The following is an 18,311-nucleotide window of genomic DNA, read 5'->3' as shown; positions in this document are numbered from 1 at the left end:
TCGGCGATGTGTGGTATTAGCCGCGGGTCCCGGCCGTTGATGAGCGCCGGGACCGATGTGATATGATGTGGGACCGCGGCGCGATCCGGCTTCATATCGCGGGAGCCGGCGCAGGACGTAAATATACGTCCTGCATCGTTAAGGGGTTAAGCATTAATAACTCTGGGATGCTTTTAGTTATAAACTTGATTCCAAGACTGTTTTTTCGTGACACATTCTACTTTATGGTAGTGGTAAATTTTCGTCGGTACTTGCATAATATCTTGGTGAAAATTTCAAAACTTTGATGAAAAATTTGAAAATTTTGCATTTTTCTAACTTTGAAGCTCTCTGCTTATCAGGAAAATAGACATTCCAAATAAATTATACATAGAGTCACATATACAATATGTCTACTTTATATTTGCATCATAAAGTTGACAAGTTTTTACTTTTGGAAGACATCAGAGGGCTTCAAAAGTTCAGCAGCAATTTTCCAATTTTTCAGAAAATTTTCAAAATCTGAATTTTTCAGGGACCAGTTCTGTTTTGAAGTGGATTTGAAGGGCCTTCAAATTAGAAATACCCCACAAATGACCCAATTATAAAAAACTGCACGCCTCAAAGTATCCAAAATGACATTCAGTAAGTTTGTTAACTCTGTTTCACAGGAATAGCAGCAAAGTGAAAGAGAAGATTCAAAATCTTGTAGACCAAGTTTTTGAATTTTTACAAGTAGCAATAGGAGAACATGCCCCCTAAAATTTGTAACCCAATTTCTCTCGATTAAGTAAATACCTCATATGTGCATGTCAAGTGTTCGGCGGGCGCAGTAGAGGGCTCAGAATGGAAGGAGCAATAATGGGATTTTGGAGAGTGAATTTTGCAGAAATTGTTTTTGGGGGGCATGTCACATTTAGAAAGCCCCTATGGTGCCAGAACAGCAGAAAACCACACAAGGCATACTATTTTGGAAACTACACCCCTCAAGGCACGTAACAAGGTGTCCAGTGAGCCTTAACACCTCCCAGGTGTTTAACAACTTTTCATTAAAATCGGACGTGTAAGCGAAAAAGTTTTTTTTCACTATATGCAGTTTTTCCCCCAAATTCAAATTCATTTTCACGGACCAATGTTTCAAAAATCTGTCAGACACCTGTGGGGCGTAAATGCTCACTGTACCCCTTAATACATTACATGAGGGGTGTAGTTTCCAAAATGGGGTCACATGTGGGGGGCGGGGGGGGGTCCTTTGTTCTGGCATTATGGGGGCTTTGCAAAGAGCTGTTTAGGCATGCTAGGAGTTGTAGTTTTGCAAGATCTGGAGAGATACAGTTTAGAGAACACTGTATAGTGGTCTCAAACTGCAGTCCTCCAGCTGTTGCAAAACTACATATTCCAGCATGCCCAAACAGCAAACAGCTGTCTGGGCATGCTGGGAGTTTTAGTTTTGCAACATCTGGAGGGCTACAGGTTAGAGACCACTGTAGCCCTCCAGATGTTGCTAGGCAACTTACCGGCTTCCGTAGGATGCAGGGAGCCGTCCTCTTCTGCCGCACGACGTCGCCGTCCGCCGATCACAGTCGCTGCTTGCCGATCTCTGTCGCCCACAGCGATAGCAGGGATAGGAGGGATAGCACCTCTGCAACCTCACTCCTATCCCTTCAGGGGGATCGTAGGTGTCTTAGACAACTGCGATCCCCCTTATATTCCGGGTCGCCATAGACCAGTAATGACCCGGAATCGGCGCAAATCGCAAGTGTGAATTCACCTGCGATTTGCGCCGATCGCCGACATGGGAGAGGGGTGGGGGGGTGATGACCCCCCCCTGGGCATTTGCACGGGGTGCCTGCTGATTCCCACGGGCGTATGGATATGCCCTTCGTCCTTAAGTACCAGGACGCAAGGGCGTATGCATACGCCCTTCGTCCCCAATAGGTTAAAACAAAAACCATTAGACCACCGACATGGCTAACTAACTTTGGATCCTATATATGTGGTCATCAGAGGTGCATGTGTTGCAACATTATGTTTCCATCAAAAGAATTCCGCACTACTAGCAGGAATGAGGTCCACACCATCAGACAGTATATAAATTGCAACACGAGCTATGTTGTCTATCTGGTCACGTGTCGGGAGTGCAGTGTACAGTATGTTGGGTGCACAACTTGTCCCCTCAAGACAAGGATTAGGAAACATCTTTCTGATGTTAAGCACTTTAACTCCCGACATGTGTCCATGATTAGCCAGCACTGTGCCGAAAAACATAATGGTAACTATAATACACTGATTCTTCAAGACATTGAGAGAGTGGCTACACCTAGGAGATGTGGGAACCATAGGAAAAAGCTTCTCAGACAAGTGTATTGGATCATGTGCTTGGATAGTAGATCCCCGAAGGGGTTAAATAAAAGACAAGACGTGATACTACACTACTGAATATATGCAATTAAATGAATATATGTAACTAAAATGGATTAAGAATAATTTGCAATATTCTTGTTTCCCCATCTTGAACAAAGGATTTTCTTTCATACAGCAGGGCTTGATTGAAATTTTATGTATATATTTATTACATGTACGCTTAATTTATTTTATGAATATTTGAGCACCTGCTACCATTGTTTCCCCCCATAAGAGTTACTTCTTTGGTTGGGTGCCTTTCGCATTGTGCAACTGTGCATGATATACAGTACTGTGATCTAGATGGTTATAATATTCTGATAGAATAGATTACCAAAATATTTTCTTATACAGTTCTTGCACAATGCCTCAGGTTAATCCTTCCCTGTTTTCTCCTTTTTTCTATACTTCAAGTTTTTATATAGTTCACATATGGTGTATGTATTTATTTTTTATGTCTAATTAGATACATGTGAATGGAATTTACTTTTCCTGATGTTTTACTTGTAGTTGTAATGGAGTTTCCTGTGCAGAGGGAGGTGCGCTCCATCAAGATGAGATGACTAACACCTGTGGTCTTGAGCGCCTCCCCTGCGCCTCCCCTATATAGGATATCCAACAATTTGAATCCTGTGCCAGTATGACTAGAATCGCCTAGGCGGTCGAAAAGCGTCACTGCTGTTCATTTTACCTGTGTGCTGCCGTGTCAGAATAAAGAATTTTGCATTTGAGCTTTCGCTGCGCTGGATATCCTTTTCTTCTGCTGTTTACTATACAGCCTAGTCTGAGCTGGGTCCGTAGTGCGCGAGTGGCAATTTACTAGTGGTTAGCTGGATATACCCTTGGACTGAATTAGTATTGTTATTATTGTGGGATCTGACCGGTACGCTTTTATTCCGCAATAAAAGACATGGATTCTTGCTGAACTATTTTATCTGTGAAGGGTTAGTATGACCCTCCGGTAAAACTCCTGTACACACCCAACATTTTTTCACTTTGATTAAAATTTTTCTAGAAACATCCTTAGAAGTATCTTTAGATTTCTTCAGGACCTCCTTAGCTCCCTAAACTGAGAAGGTAACCAGTAAGAATAACAGGAAAGAAACATTACCCCATACTGTAAATAAGCCCTCAAGGGCCAGATACTTACAGGGTTGCCAGATGCTGAGCATTCCAGATGAGTAGAGCCTGAAGTAGTAGGAGCAACCAAGTAAGATAGAGTGGGATGCTATAGAGGCAGCCTGGACCTTGTATAGAGCCTATTTTCACATTTTGCCACCACTCCGTGGATTTCCAACTTCTGGCGGCGTTCCAGTGGATGGTGCCATCTTGGAGAAGGGACTATCGGTCAGCAACCAATCCCAGGGCATGCACCAGGTCGTGCCTCTTGTCCCTCTGTAACCCAGCCGCAGCACTCAGGGAGTTTATGCTGTGGGGAGCTACCTGTATGGCCGGCTTCGGGTGCTGCTTTTCTTAGCTTTCTCTGGCCCGTGTGGCTTGTTCCGGAGTTGTGCATGGGTGACATCAGCTAGGGGAAGCAGAACCCAAAGTCGGCCATACAGAAAACTCCCTGCAGTATAAACTCCCTGAGCACCGCGGCAGGATAACGAGGGACCAGAGAGGCAGGTTTTCAAAAGAGGTGCGACCTGGTGTGCAAAGGGAGAAAGAAAGACAGAGGTGACCGACTGACATCCCAAGACAGCCCAGGTACACTAGGTGAGAGAACCTCTCCATACATGCTTTAAATAGGAACAGAAAACATTGGGAGGTTGATGGGGAGGGGCCTTTTTACCTCTCTGTGGTTCCTGTTCCTATTTACAACTACATGGGATATTCTCAGGTGATGCGGTCATGATGGTGTAGTGAAAATACGAGCTGCCCAGAACCCAGGTATATCGTTCCCTGTCTTCAAAGGGCTTGCAGTCCAGGTGTTTGAGTCAGAGATTGAATCAGAAGGTGCTGTTGCCATCTCCTGCCCATGTGAGGAACCCCCTAGAGGCTCACGCGCGGACGCAGGAGAGACCTAGTCGCGTGCGGGGTACGGCGTATCATATGATAGATAATCATGTGATCGCACACACGATGCCTCACGTGGCTCTCTCTGATTGGAACACGGGACCGGAAACACTCACCGGAAATGACATCACAAGATTATAAAAAGCAGCGCGCACGAAAATATTGCCATTAGCCTCATTACCCTTGACAAAGCCAGTCCGCTGGTGATTCATATTTTAGACAGGGATCCTGAGTGACTATCCACATAGATGGAAGAATAAAAATAACAATGAAAGTGGTTATATAGTGTGCTAAGGAATACTGCCATAGACTAGAAAAAGCTTATAGCAGTGAGGAGGTGCATAGCACCCCCCTCAATACATATAGCACTATACCAACATAAGTTGGCTATATCTGAGTACAATCCACAGTATAAGCGGTATAGCACCTATATAGAAGGGTGTGATAGAGGAGCACTCCTCACAATAAATACAGTAATATCCATACAGAAGGGAGTGTGAGACCCCTTATAGAGATATATGGGAGGGTGTCAGAGGCCCCCCATAGTGCTGTAATTATAATAAGTAGAGATGAGCGAACTTACAGTAAATTCGATTCGTCACAAACTTCTCGGCTCGGCAGTTGATGACTTATCCTGCGTAAATGAGTTCAGCCTTCAGGTGCTCCGGTGGGCTGGAAAAGGTTGATACAGTCTTAGGAAAGAGTCTCCTAGGACTGTATCCACCTTTTCCAGCCCACGGGAGCACCTGAAAGCTGAACTAATTTATGCAGCAAAAGTCATCAACTGCCGAGCCAAGAAGTTTGTGACGAATCGAATTTACTGTAAGTTCGCTCATCTCTAATAATAAGCTTCCAGCTGCCATAGAAATCCTATACGTGGAGGGTGATATACAAGGAGGAACAAAGTAACCCTTGTTCAAACCACCCAAATACCACATAACAGACCTGAAGGGAGGGTGTAAAATTAACACCCTCACTGATACTGTTAAAACACAAGCCACTATCTTACCACCAACAAGGCATATAGCCCAAGATAAGTAACAAGTCATACAAGGATCTCTGATAATTTTAAATCACTATCTGTGGCCTGCTTGTTTTCCTAAAAAAATATATTTTAATGTAGATCAATAAAAATAGTTTTTAGTGGAGCCCAAGTTGTAAGGTTCTCTATCCCTTGAGGGAGGTTAGTCCTCCCAAAGGGTTATTGTAATAGTAACTAATGCCCTGGGATCCATACATGATTATTTGATTTATGAAGTTTTATTAATACTGGGACTCCAATGACTCAAGTGAACCTGTTAGGTGGAAATTATGGATGCATTGCATGCCTCATTCCCTACTGCTTCTCCCACATACAGAAAAGCTGCTTCTCCCACTTACAGCAGCATCACCTCAAGGCACTTGAGTCTAAACAAAAATTTGCCAACATGAAGGATGAAATTTGCCGTGTCCGGATCCAAGACATAAATGGGCACTGTCATTAAAATATTTCTTTGGGCATTTGATACTGCAGGAAAAAATAAATAAGATTTTAATTTACTCCTTGTATTAAAAAAAAAATAAAAAATAAAAAAAAATGTATGTCACTTTCATGGCCTTGTAAATCTGGCCACTAGGAGTCTCCCTTCTGTACCAGACTGCATTCCGTTAGCTCAAAAGCACTGACTTTGGTCTCCTGGCAGGACACCAAACTCAGGAAATGTGGTCTGTCCATAGGCAGTGAATAGCACTCGCTTTCCCTGTAACATACCCAGGCAGAGAGTGCGTGCTATTCACTACCTATGGCCAGATTGCACTTCCTGAGTTTGGTCTCTTGCCAGTCCAGCAGAAGACTAAAGTCTGTGCTTTTGAGCAGACGGAATGCAGTCTGGACCAGAAGGGGAAACCACTAGTAGCCAGATTTATAAGGCCATGGAAGTGACATAAAAAAAAATATATATATGTATATGTATTATATATATATATATATATATATATATATATATATATATATATATATTTTTTTTTTTTTTTTTTTACAGTGAGTAAATTACAAATCTGATTTATTTTACCTTCTGTATCATATGCAAAAAAATAAAATAAAAAAATTATGACAGTGCCCATTTCAGGCCGTCACTTTGCAATTCAACACATAAGCCATCATTTGGGGTTGTTCCTATCCAGGCATAAACAACCAGTCTAGTTGGAGGACCACTCGCCAGTCAAGGCTGCAAGAAGCCCCGTCACTGTCTTCAATGGTCGGGTACCAGTCAGGTTGGTGAATTTGGCTGACACGCCCACAGTTCTATCCAAGTACAGCCCTGTAGTCCAGCTATATCTTCTCTGACCAAAATATATCCTAAGAGAGTGCCAAACAGTAGGCAACCTAGGCCACAAGGGAACCAAGAAAAACAAACCCAGAACAATGGTAAACGCAACTCAACGTGGGAAATGTTACCACTTCCCCAGATTAAATCAATGGAGTTGTGAACAATGCGAAAAGGTGAGTTAACACTCTTATCTTCTGGAACATTCAGCTGACATCACCTAACAGTCTACATATTTACCAACCCCCCGTGATTAGCAATTTTTTTTTTCTTAACCCTACTATAGGACTTGACCCTGTAGTGGTTTGGTCTCTTACATAAAATAATGCAATATTTCGGCATTAATGCTGACAAAGCGGTCTTCTTTAACCCTCATCAGCACCTTACTTCCATGGTATGCAAATTGTGTGACAGAGTGAGCCACCTCCCTCTAAGGAGGTGTTATTGCTGTCCTTCCCAGCTACACGCATCACTCCCTCAAAAAAAAAAAAAAAAAGGGTTGACAAAATACAGTGGGGATCAAAAGTTTGGCCAAGGAAAGATGGAAAAATCTCCTAAAGGCATCAAATTACAGATTATATAGACAAGGAGAGCACTCCTAGTGTGATAACCAAGTACAACTATGGTAAAAGCGTGGAATTACCCTCAACGGGCGAAGATCGGCAGCCGCTCCTGGCAACACAGGTGAAGCACTCAGATGGATCCCTCCAAGGAACAGCACAGGATAAAAGCGGCGCACAAGACTTCAAAGGTAAAATGGTTTATTTACCCGGCATGCAACGCGTTTCGCTGGACAACCAGCTTCATCAGATTGTCCAGCGAAACGCGTTGCATGCCGGGTAAATAAACCATTTTACCTTTGAAGTCTTGTGCGCCGCTTTTATCCTGTGCTGTTCCTTGGAGGGATCCATCCAAATAACAGATTAGACAGGGTGCCCAAACTTTTGCAGATGCCATTTTTTGGTTTTCTGTTATTTTGAAAGTGAAATGATAGAAATAAAATCAAACTTTTGTTGACATATCATAAGAATGTCTAATCTGTAATTTGATGCCTTTTGGAGATTTTTCCATCTTTCCTTGGCTTCTTTATGCACATTAAAGGGGTAGTCCAAACGTATTCCCTATCCTAAGGATAGGGGATAAGTGTGAGATCGCGGGGGGTCCGACCGCTGGGGCCCCCTGCGATCTCTTTGTACGGGGGCCAGGCTCTGCGGCCAGATAGCGGGTGTCGACCACCGCACGAAGCGGCGGCCGACACGCCCCCTCAATACATCGCTATGGCAGAGCCGGAGATTGCCGAAGGCAGCGCTCCGGCTCTGCCATAGAGTTTTATTGAGGGGGCGTGTCAGCCGCAGCTTCGTGCGGAGGTCAACACCCCCCTTCCCGCGGGGTGTCGGGGCCCCGTACAGGAGATCGTGGGGGGCCCCAGCGGTCAGACCCCCCGCGATCTGCAACTTATCCCCTATCCTAAGGATAGGGGATAAGTTGTTCACTACTGGACTACTCCTTTAATACAAATTTTTACCTGGGGTGCCCAAACTTTTCATCCCCATTGTATAATGAGGCACATGGCAGAAGAGCCATTCACTTTAATGGCCCAAACGTGAGAACAGCAAGATAAATCATACTATCCTGAATGTAGTCAATGGCTGACTACATTTGGGCCATTATAATAAAGTGACCCAATGCCGTGTACCTCGTTATAAGTGAACAACACTTTTCATAAAGGGATGCAGATGTATAGTTGGCATACACAGCAATAACACTGTGTGAACCCAGAATTACTATTAGATGCCTTTCTGCTGCAGAGCCCACACCATCCACAAGTCTCACACACAGGTACATAGAAGTTACTATGCCATGAGATGACTGCTCACTTCTTCATCAGGTCCATACAAACGCACACTCCGAGGCCTGTATATATACACACACAAAAAGACTGGAAAACTGTGACCTTGGGCCACATGACTTCACAGGTGCACGTCAGCATTACATAGGAAAATTACCATAAGAATAAATAAAGAGAAAAACAGAACAATTTACAAAGCATACACATAAGTAGCAGTTGCGCAGACTGCTAATGTAATAAAAGTAAATAAAATATAGTTATATGTACATCGGAGGTGTTCACCATATACTAAATTCCTCCGCCCACTCTGAACTTGAAAGTGTCGGTTGTGCAAGTGCTCTGGCTAGAGCTAGTGAGACATCAAGAATGAAGGGGGTATAGGGCAGGCTAAGAAGCAGTTGAACCGTTCATGTTTGGAATGAGAGACATCACTAGGAACCGGTTAGTTAATACAAAGTCTTTTTATACCTAGTGGCAGTGAGCGCTGAAGGGCTTGTGGGGCCTGGAGGAGCCGAGATCGATCATTTCATAAGAGGCTGCATTATACATATTTTACACATTCTGTATATGATTATGTGTGTAATTTATGCATAAGAGGCTGCATAATAATTTCTACACATATTGCATAATAAAGGACTTAACTCATGCAGACAGAATGAATCATTAATGCATAGGGAAAGCCACATTATGCCCATTAGACTCATTGCTCAGATTCTAGCGCATCATAGATATATAACAGTGTATAGGAAGGGGAAGGGGGGGTACTGATTTGTATGTTGAGGGGGTCCTTAGGCATAGAACAAAGTTTCAATAGATTAATTCTGTCATTTCATTAAGCCAATATGGTTGAAAGGATTTCAAATTGTAAATCCAAAACATCTCCCTTTTCACTAAGGCATCAAACCGGATTGTGATGGAGATGGGGATCGGTTCGATAGGGATGAAAGATATGGGATTTGGATACCTTGAGTGTGCCTTACCACAGTGTCGTGAAAGGCCATGCAGCTGAAAGTTCCTTTTCATATTTGACCGATGATCAGTTTTTTTTACACTTTCACACTAAGGGGATCTAAATCCCATATCTATCATCCCTATCAACCAGATCCCAATCTCTGTCACAAACAGGTTTGATGCCCTAGTGAAAAGGGAAATGTTTTGGATTTACAATTTGGAATCCCTTCAAGCATATGGCTTAATGAGATGACAGAACTACTCTATTAAAACTTTGTTTTGACTGTGGACCCCAGGGACTGCAAAACAAATGTCATCCATACAGAATTAGAGACACTCAAAGCATTTACAACCCAACTAGTATGTGCAAAATTAAATATAAGTGTCAATTTTTTTTCTTTTTTTTGGGGGGAGGGGGGGGTAGCAATATAAATATGGGCAATACACCTATGACCCTCCTATGCATTAATGAATTGTTCTGTCTGCATGAATTATGTCCTTTATTATGCAATGTGTGTAGAAATGTTTATGCAGCCTCTTATGTATAAATTATACACATCATATACAGAATGTGTAAAATATATACAATGCAGCCTCCTATATGTAGAAAAAAAAATTTGTAAAATATGTATAAAGCAGACTTATGTGTACAAAATCATCGATCGCGGCTCCTCCCGGCCCCACGAACCCTTCAGCACTTTCTGCCACCAGGTATAAAAAGACTTTGTATTAAATAACCGGCTCCTAGTGATGTCTCCCATTCCAAGCACAAATGCTTCAACTGCTTCTTAGCCTGCCCTATTTTCCCGTTACTCTAGCTGTCCCGCTAGCACCAGCCGAAGCATCTTGCACAGCCGGCCCTGGGACTGAAGTTCAGAGGGGGCAGAGGAGTGCAGTCCATCACGGAACACCTCCGATGCACATATAACTATATTTTCTTTACTTTTGCTGCATTAGCAGACTGCACAACTGCTATAATGGCCCTCATTTACTATTCTAAACCCGACTTCTTTTGTCGGGGTTTTTTGGCGCATCTTTGTCTGCGACATGTCGCAGACATCGTGCGCCAGTCTGCGACACGATGCGACATTTTTTCCCGACGGACCCGATGTGGATTCTCCCAAACCCGAAAAAGGGGCGTAACCCGACATTTCTGAGCTTTCCCACGTATTTATAAAGGTTTCCAACCCGAATTTGTTGAATTGTTGTGGATTTTTTCCCGACAACTCAGAGGAGTTGGAAACCAAAACCAACAAAACCCAGTGCGACAAACAGGATGCGACATAATAATAAATACCAGGGGGGAAAAGCAGTCGGGTAAGAAAGCAAGATAGACTTACAACCCGATTTTCTAAGTAAATGAGGGCCAATGTGTATACATTGTAAATTTTTCTGTTTTGCTCTTTTTTATTTTAATGGTAATTGTCCTATGTAATGCGGACGTGCACCTGTGACATCATGTGATCCCGTGTCATGTGGCCCTAGGTCACAGTTTCCTAGGTCAGTTTTCTGGTCTTTTTGTGTGTTTCCAAACAGGCCTTGGAATGTGTGTTTGTATGGACCTGATGAAGAGGTTGAGCAGTCATCTCGAAATGCATTTTCCTTTATTCTTGCCCTTTTAAATAAGGGCTACTGCACAAGTCTTTTGATCCTGTAACCTTCGCTCCCTATGGTTTGGGTCTACCTGTGAACTGCTGTTCATTTTTCTGGTGGCCATGTAGCCCTTGTATTCTATGCATGATTTTGTATCTCTTACCTGGGCTCATGCTTGTGTGGCCGTCTAGAGCAGTGTTGTATTTTGTTATAATTTAAAAAATTGCACAAATAAACCCCGTTCAAACCGCCCATGAGTACCGACTGCTATCAGAAGCCAGGACCCAGTGTTAAAGGGGTTATCCAGGAATCAAAAAACAGGGATTTCTTTCAAAGACCTCTCCCTGTCTGTCTCCAGATTGGGTGTGGTTCTGCAGCTCAGTTCCATTAAAGTGAATGGAGCCAACTTTTAATCCTACTCCCAACCTAGAGACAGACAGTGAGCGGTCTATGAAAGAAAGTAGGTCTGTTTTTTGATTCCTGGATAACCCCTTTAATGCCGGGCACTGCCGGTCGGGCCGATGCCCGGCATTAATCCTTTAGACACCGCGATCAAAGTGGCATAGTATAGATCAGTATATGCAATCAAAAGATTGTATGTTATAGCCCCTATTGGCTAAAAAAATATTATATTAAAGTGTAAAAAAAAGAAAAAAAAAGGGTAATAAAAGTGAATTAACCCCTTCCTAATTTTTCCATTTTTTAAATAAAATAAAAAATAAAAATAATGATATGTGGTACCGCCGCGTGTGAAAATGTCCGAACTATTAAAATATATGGGTAGCTAAACCGTAAGGTCAATGCACATTTTTGGTCACTTCATATACATTAAAAAACATTAATAAAAAGCGATCAAATAGTCCCATCCAAACAACAAAGGTACCGATAAAAACGACAGATCACGGAGCAAAAAATTAGCTCTCATATAGATATGATTTTTAGAAGGGAAGGAAGAAAAAACAAAAGTGCAAAAACAAAAATTGGCCTGGTCCTTAAGGCCAAAATGGGCTTGGTCCTCAAGGGGTTAAGAAAGGGTCTAGTATTTTGCTGTGAGAGGAAGTACACATGACATAGGCCCATGCAAATGGAGGTGAAAATAAACAAACAACTTAATATTTAGCCATTATTCACCTCAACAGATACTGATGGTACTGTGATATTCGGCAGCATGGAGCACATGGTCAGTGGGTATAGACGTTTCCCACAAAGGTCTTGTTCAGGTGACCTCAGAGCCACTGAGGTGTAACCTAGGAAAATATCTATGGAAAAAACAAGGTTTGTTCAAATACGGATATTATTATTGCCACACCTTACCAACTACAGAAGAAGAGGTTTGAAAAAAAAAAAAAAGAAAACTCACTGTCTGCACTTCGCACCATCTGCCACACTTTGAAAGACAGTTCCTTGCTTTGAGGAGAGAGTTCACTATATGGGGAGAACGATGAGATTTTATTATCAAATCACAAGAGAACTGACTCAACAGAGGACACATAACTCCAAGACCCTGCCCCAGCTGATGTTTACATTTAACCCCTATACCATAAAATCCCAATTACCCCTTACAACTGCTCACAATATCATGTCCTCACTCCATGAGACATTCCAGGTCTCTCCTTCTTTATGGATCCTGGCAGAACGTGTTTTTTTCCGCTGACAAGGCCAATCCAGTTCAACTTCACAGATCAGCTCAGCATCTAAGGAATAAACAACAGAAAATAAAGAAAATGCTTATAGGGCCAAATCCACTGTATTTTTCTTGTCACTGCTTTAAGCTGATAGCAATACATGACTGGCTGGCTGCAATGCACTAAACCTCTATAAATCAGTGTAAGGGCCCATGCACATATTACATAGTTAAATAGTTAATAAGGTTACAAAAAAGACCAGAGTCCAAAAAAAACCTTTATGAGGCTGATGCTAATTGCCCCACACTGGGATGGGGGTTCCTTTCCAATTCTAATTATTGAAATCAGGTAAAAATTGCTGGATCAACATTCTGTCCTTCTAAATCTGGTATCCATAACCTGTAATGTTATTACTCCCCAGAAACATGTCCAGGCCCCTTTTGAACCTCTTCAGTTAACCATCCAGTTCCATAGTCTCACTACTAACAGTAAAGCATCCCCACCTGTGCTGGTGTAGAAACCTTCTTTCCTTCAGACTGAGAGGATGCCCCTTTGTTATAGACACAGTTCTAGGTATAAATAGGTCCTTGAAGAAATCTCTGCATTGCCTCCTCATATATTTATACATCGTTATTAGGTCACCCAATAGGAGTCTTTTTTCTAAACTAAATAACTGCAATTCTGATAATCTTTCTGGGTACTTTAGTCCTCCCATTCCCCTAATTACTCTGGTTTCCCATCTGTGAATCCTTTCCAGTTCCACTACATCTATCTTGTACACAAATGCCCATTATTCTAGTATGGACATACAGGGGGGAAAAAAATTGTGTTTAAGGGCACGGTCATTAAAATTATTTTTTGTATATTATAGGAGCTGGTAAAATAAATACGATTTGTAATTTACTCCCTGGTAAAAAAAAAGAAAAAAAAAAAGAAAAGAAGAGGTTTCTTTTTATGTCACTTTTGGTCTCCCTTCTGGTCCAGACCACATTCTGTCTGCTTGAAAACACAGACCAAACTGCCATAAGCAGTGAATAGCACTCGCTCTCCCTGTTTCATACACAGACAGAGAGTGAGTGCTATTCACTGCCTGACATCATCATTGAGCAGTTAGACAAAACTTCAGAAGCTAATAACTATTGGAAGGATTAAGATTTTTTAATAGAAGTAATTTACAAATCTGTTTAACTTTCCGGAGCCAGTTGATATATATATAAAAAAAGTTTTTGCCTGGAATACCCCTTTAATGTATTTAATGTATGCGGCTTAAACCTTTAATATTTTTTTTTTTTTTTTTTGTCCCTTAACCTCTTAAGGACTCTAAGCCCGGTGTAAAAAACGGGGTCACGCCGTGACCCCACATCACACCGGGTCGGTCCCGGCTGCTAACGATAGCCGAGACCCTGGGCTAACAGCCTGCGGCACCGATCGTTGTGCCGCGCGCTGTTAACCCTTCAGACGCGGCGATCAAAGTTGACCACTGCGTCTGAAAAGTAAACGGTTCCCGGCAGCTCAGTCGGGCTGATCGGGACATCGCGATAAAATCACGATGTTCCGATCAGCTGGGACGCAGGCAGAGGTCTCCTTACCTCTCTCCGCGGCATCCGATCATCGATTGATTGCTCTAAGCCTGAGTTACAGGCTTGAGCAATCGACCGCCTATCTGACTGATCCGTGCAAAGCTATGGCTTTGCAGGGATCAGCATAGGAGATCAGTGAGTACAGAGTTATAGGTCCCTATGGGAGCTATAACACTGGCAAAAAAAAAAAAGTGAAAAAAAAAAAAAAAAGTTAACAAAGGTCATTTAACCCCTTCCCTATTAAAAGTTTGAATCACCCCCCCCCCCCCTTTTCCCATAAAAAAACAAAAAACTGTGTAAATAAAAATAAGCATATGTGGTATCGCCGCGTGTGAAAATGTCTGAACTATAAAAATAAAGTTAATTAAATTGCACGGTCAATGGCGTGCGCGCAAAAAAATTCCTAAGTCCAAAATAGTGTATTTTTGGTCACTTATTATATCATGAAAAAATGAATTAAAAAAACGATCAAAAACAATACAAAAACTTCAGAACACGGTGCAAAAAAATGTGCCCTCATTACGGCCCGTACGGGGAAAAATAAAAAAGTTATAGGGGTTAGAAGATGAGAATTTTTAACATATAAATTTTCCTGCATGTAGTTATGATTTTTTTCCGAAGTACGACAATATCCAACCTATATAGGTAGGGTATCAATTTAACCGTATGGACCTACAGAATAAAGATAAGGTGTTATTTTTACCGAAAAATGCACTGCGTAGAAACGGAAGCCCCCAAAAGTTACAAAATGAAATTTTTTCTTCAATTTTGTCGCACAATGACTTTTTTTTTCCGTTTCGCCGTGGATTTTTTGGTAAAATGACTAATGTCACTGCAAAGTAGAATTGGTGGCGCAAAAAATAAGCCATCATATGGATTTTTAGGTGCAAAATTTAAAGAGTTATGATTTTTAGAAGGTGATGAGGAAAAAATGAAAATGCAAAAACGGAAAAACCCTGCGTCCTTAAGGGGTTAAATTAGAATCCTCATACAGATCATGGTAGTGAGGAGAGTGCAAAAATAGGGGGATTCTTGAGAACGCTACTGTATGCAGGTGTGGATGAAATCAAATTGATAATGAGCCAGCAAGTTCACAGGACTAACTTTTATTTTAAAATAAAAGTTAGATGAAAAAAGGGGGACAATGCGTTTCAACGCCTTTCCTCAGGTCCACAAAATTATGTTCTGTGTTCCGGCTGTAGTTCCTGTGTGCTGGCTGTCAGGGTTAATAGCTGGCCGTGGCCATTGCCGTATGCCAGCTATTAGCGGATGCCCTTAGCTAAAGCAACCTGAAGCAGGGCTAAATGGCTGAACAATTCACATGCCCGTGACTAGGATAAGGAAAGAGCAAATACATTAAAAGGACCGATGCTTCATTTTTAAGATTTTTACAATTTATATGGTTTAAAAACATTTTAGGGTTAGTTTTACTCTTAAAAAGTCTCTCTGTCTCCACTTTTGCTGCTTTTATCTGTTTATGTATATATACTTTTTTCTTTATTAACATATATAGTTTTTTCCTATAGCATAACCCCTTTGTGACACATGACAGATCCACTGTAGAGGTAGCCGGAGGGCTTACTTCTCCTCCTGTGCTAACTGTAGCTCTTCATTTGTTAGAGCCTGGCTGCAGCAGGCTCTACCAAATGAGTGCCGATAGAACTGCATTGATCTGTATGAGAAATCTAATAATAACTAATGACTAATAAAATGTAAAGTATAAAATAAAAAAGGTAATAATTGTTAAAAAGCATAATTTAACCCCTTCCATATTAAAAGTTCAAATCACACCCCTTTTCTTTTAAAAATATTACATCCTGTCTGGTAAAATACCAAACCTCAGAATTAAATTTTATTTTTATTTTTTTATCGCGTCACCCCAGAAAAAGTTTTGGGTAAAAAAAGTGGTCAAAAAGTCAGATCAAAACCACAATGGTACCGATAAAAACAACAGATTTATTAATAAGCCTTCCTACATCATGTGTACGGAAAAATAAGAGATTTTATGCATACTAATTTCCATACAAAAAGTGATCATTTTTTTCAAATTAGCAAAATAAAACAAAAGCTATATAAATTGAAATCCTTTAAATTGTTTGGACGTACAGAATAAAGAATGTGTAATTTTTACCAAAAAGTGCACAGTGAACTAACTACCGGGCCACTATTTAGTACTCTGTGCTTCTGATCAAACTTTGCCTTCCCAAAGTTCATAGGGGATCAGGGTTTGTTGAGGGAATCTGTGGTTTTGGAGGGGGTGACACCATTTCCTACCGCACTGGGTGACACCAACCCCAGCAACACCACCGATTGTTCTTGTGGCTCTTCGAAAGGTGCCCCTATAAAAGGGCAAGTTTTAACCCCTTCCCAACCCATGACATAATGGGTCGGGTGAGAGGGTATGACACGGGCCTGCAGGTTGGGTCCACGTCATAACCGAGAGATGCCCGCTGCTATCAGTCATTTATCTGGTTAAATACATTAAATGCCGCTATTCTCTGGTTTCTAGTGGTCTCATAGCCCCCCCGCAATGTAAATGTTGGGGGTGGGGGGGGGGGATATGGGTTGCTAGGGAAGCCCGAGGCCTTACCTTGCATTACATTGATCTTTGTAAGCCAGCTAATGATGGCCTACGATAAGCCCCTGGGGGGGGGGGGGGGGGGAATACAAAATTTGCAGGGCAAACCGATCGGGCCAATGCCCAGCATTAACCCATCAGTGGAGCTGATCGGGACCATCATAGCATTGATCAGTATATGCAATCAAAAGATTGCATGTTATAGCCCTCTATGTGGGCTGAAAAATATTAAAATGTTAACGTTAAAAGTGAATTACCCCTTCCTAATAAAAGTTTGAACCCCCCTCTTTTCAAGTTTTTGAATAAAATAATAACAATGATATATGGTACCGCCATGTGCGTAAATGTCCAAACTATTAAAATATAAAGGGTAGCTAAATCCCACGGTCGATAGCGTACACCAACAAAAAAGGGGGGGGCCCAAATTGTGCATTTTTGGTCACTTCATATACTATAAAAAAATAAAAAGCGATAAAGTCCAATGAAAAAAATGGTACTGATAAAAAGCTATGGTGCAAGAAATGAGCCCTCATATAGCCCCATATCCGGAAAAATAAAAGTTGTAGGGGTCAGAAGATAACAATTTTAAAGGACATCTGCAGTGCTGGGCAAAAAAACTTTTTTTTACCTCATTTAATAGGTCTTTGAAAGACCTTTCCAACGATGTCCCCCCCATCAAAATTGGCCCAGTCGTTCTCCCGTTATCAGCACATGAATTACTGATGACAAGTGAAAGAAAAACTACATCTCTCATCATGCCTTGTGCTTACTTCCTGTAAGCTGCTGCCCTCCCCCTGTTCTATCCCCCCGAGCAAATTATTATATTGTAACGCCCACATCTCCCTTCCCTATGCATACACCCTCCCCTTCTGCTCATCTCCCCCTCCCCATGCTGGCTCCTGTCCAGTGATGAAGCAGCTGCCTCCGTGCTCACTGTAGTGTGGGCACTGGAGAGTGGATAGTGAAAGTAAAAATGGTAAAAAAAAAAACATAATTGTTTGTCTATAAAACTGTCCTGATAGGGGTCCCTCCATCTTTTTCACAACTACAACTCCAAGCATGCACAGTTATTTTATATGCTGTTCGGGCATGCTGGGAATTCCAGTGGTGCCTCCAGCTGTTGCAAAACTACAAATCCCAGCATGCCCTGTCAGCTTTCTGCTGTATGTGCATGCTTGGAGTTGCAGAGGTGACCCCAGCTGTTGTAAGACTATACATCCAAGCATGCCGTGACAGCTTTCTGCTGTTTGAGTGTATAAAGGAGTTGTAGTTCACCAACACCTCTACTGTATCAGGAGACTCCTGTGAGTTGTAGTTCACCAACACCTCTATTGTATCTCTGTAGTCTCCTGGGTGTTGTAGTTCACCAACACCTCTATTGTATCAGGAGTCTCCTGGGAGTTGTAGTTCACCAACACCTCTATTGTATCT

General features: G+C 41.9%; 1 protein-coding gene across 6 annotated transcripts in view; it reads right to left on the bottom strand.

Moving 5' to 3' along the window:
• C2CD2L (C2CD2 like) overlaps positions 1–18,311 on the bottom strand; it is a 260,267-nt gene that overhangs the window by 84,080 nt on the left and 157,876 nt on the right. For all 6 annotated transcript variants that reach the window (XM_056544589.1, XM_056544588.1, XM_056544591.1 and 3 more), the window contains 3 exons: positions 12,671–12,791; positions 12,458–12,522; positions 12,229–12,356 (listed from right to left, as the gene is read on the bottom strand). In XM_056544589.1, the coding sequence (XP_056400564.1) occupies positions 12,229–12,356; positions 12,458–12,522; positions 12,671–12,791 (314 nt within the window). The remainder of the gene's footprint in view (positions 1–12,228; positions 12,357–12,457; positions 12,523–12,670; positions 12,792–18,311) is intronic.

Source organism: Hyla sarda, chromosome 10, assembly GCF_029499605.1.
Source record: "Hyla sarda isolate aHylSar1 chromosome 10, aHylSar1.hap1, whole genome shotgun sequence".
NCBI classification, from domain to species: Eukaryota; Metazoa; Chordata; class Amphibia; order Anura; family Hylidae; genus Hyla; species Hyla sarda.
This window is presented reverse-complemented; position numbering and strand designations above follow the sequence as displayed.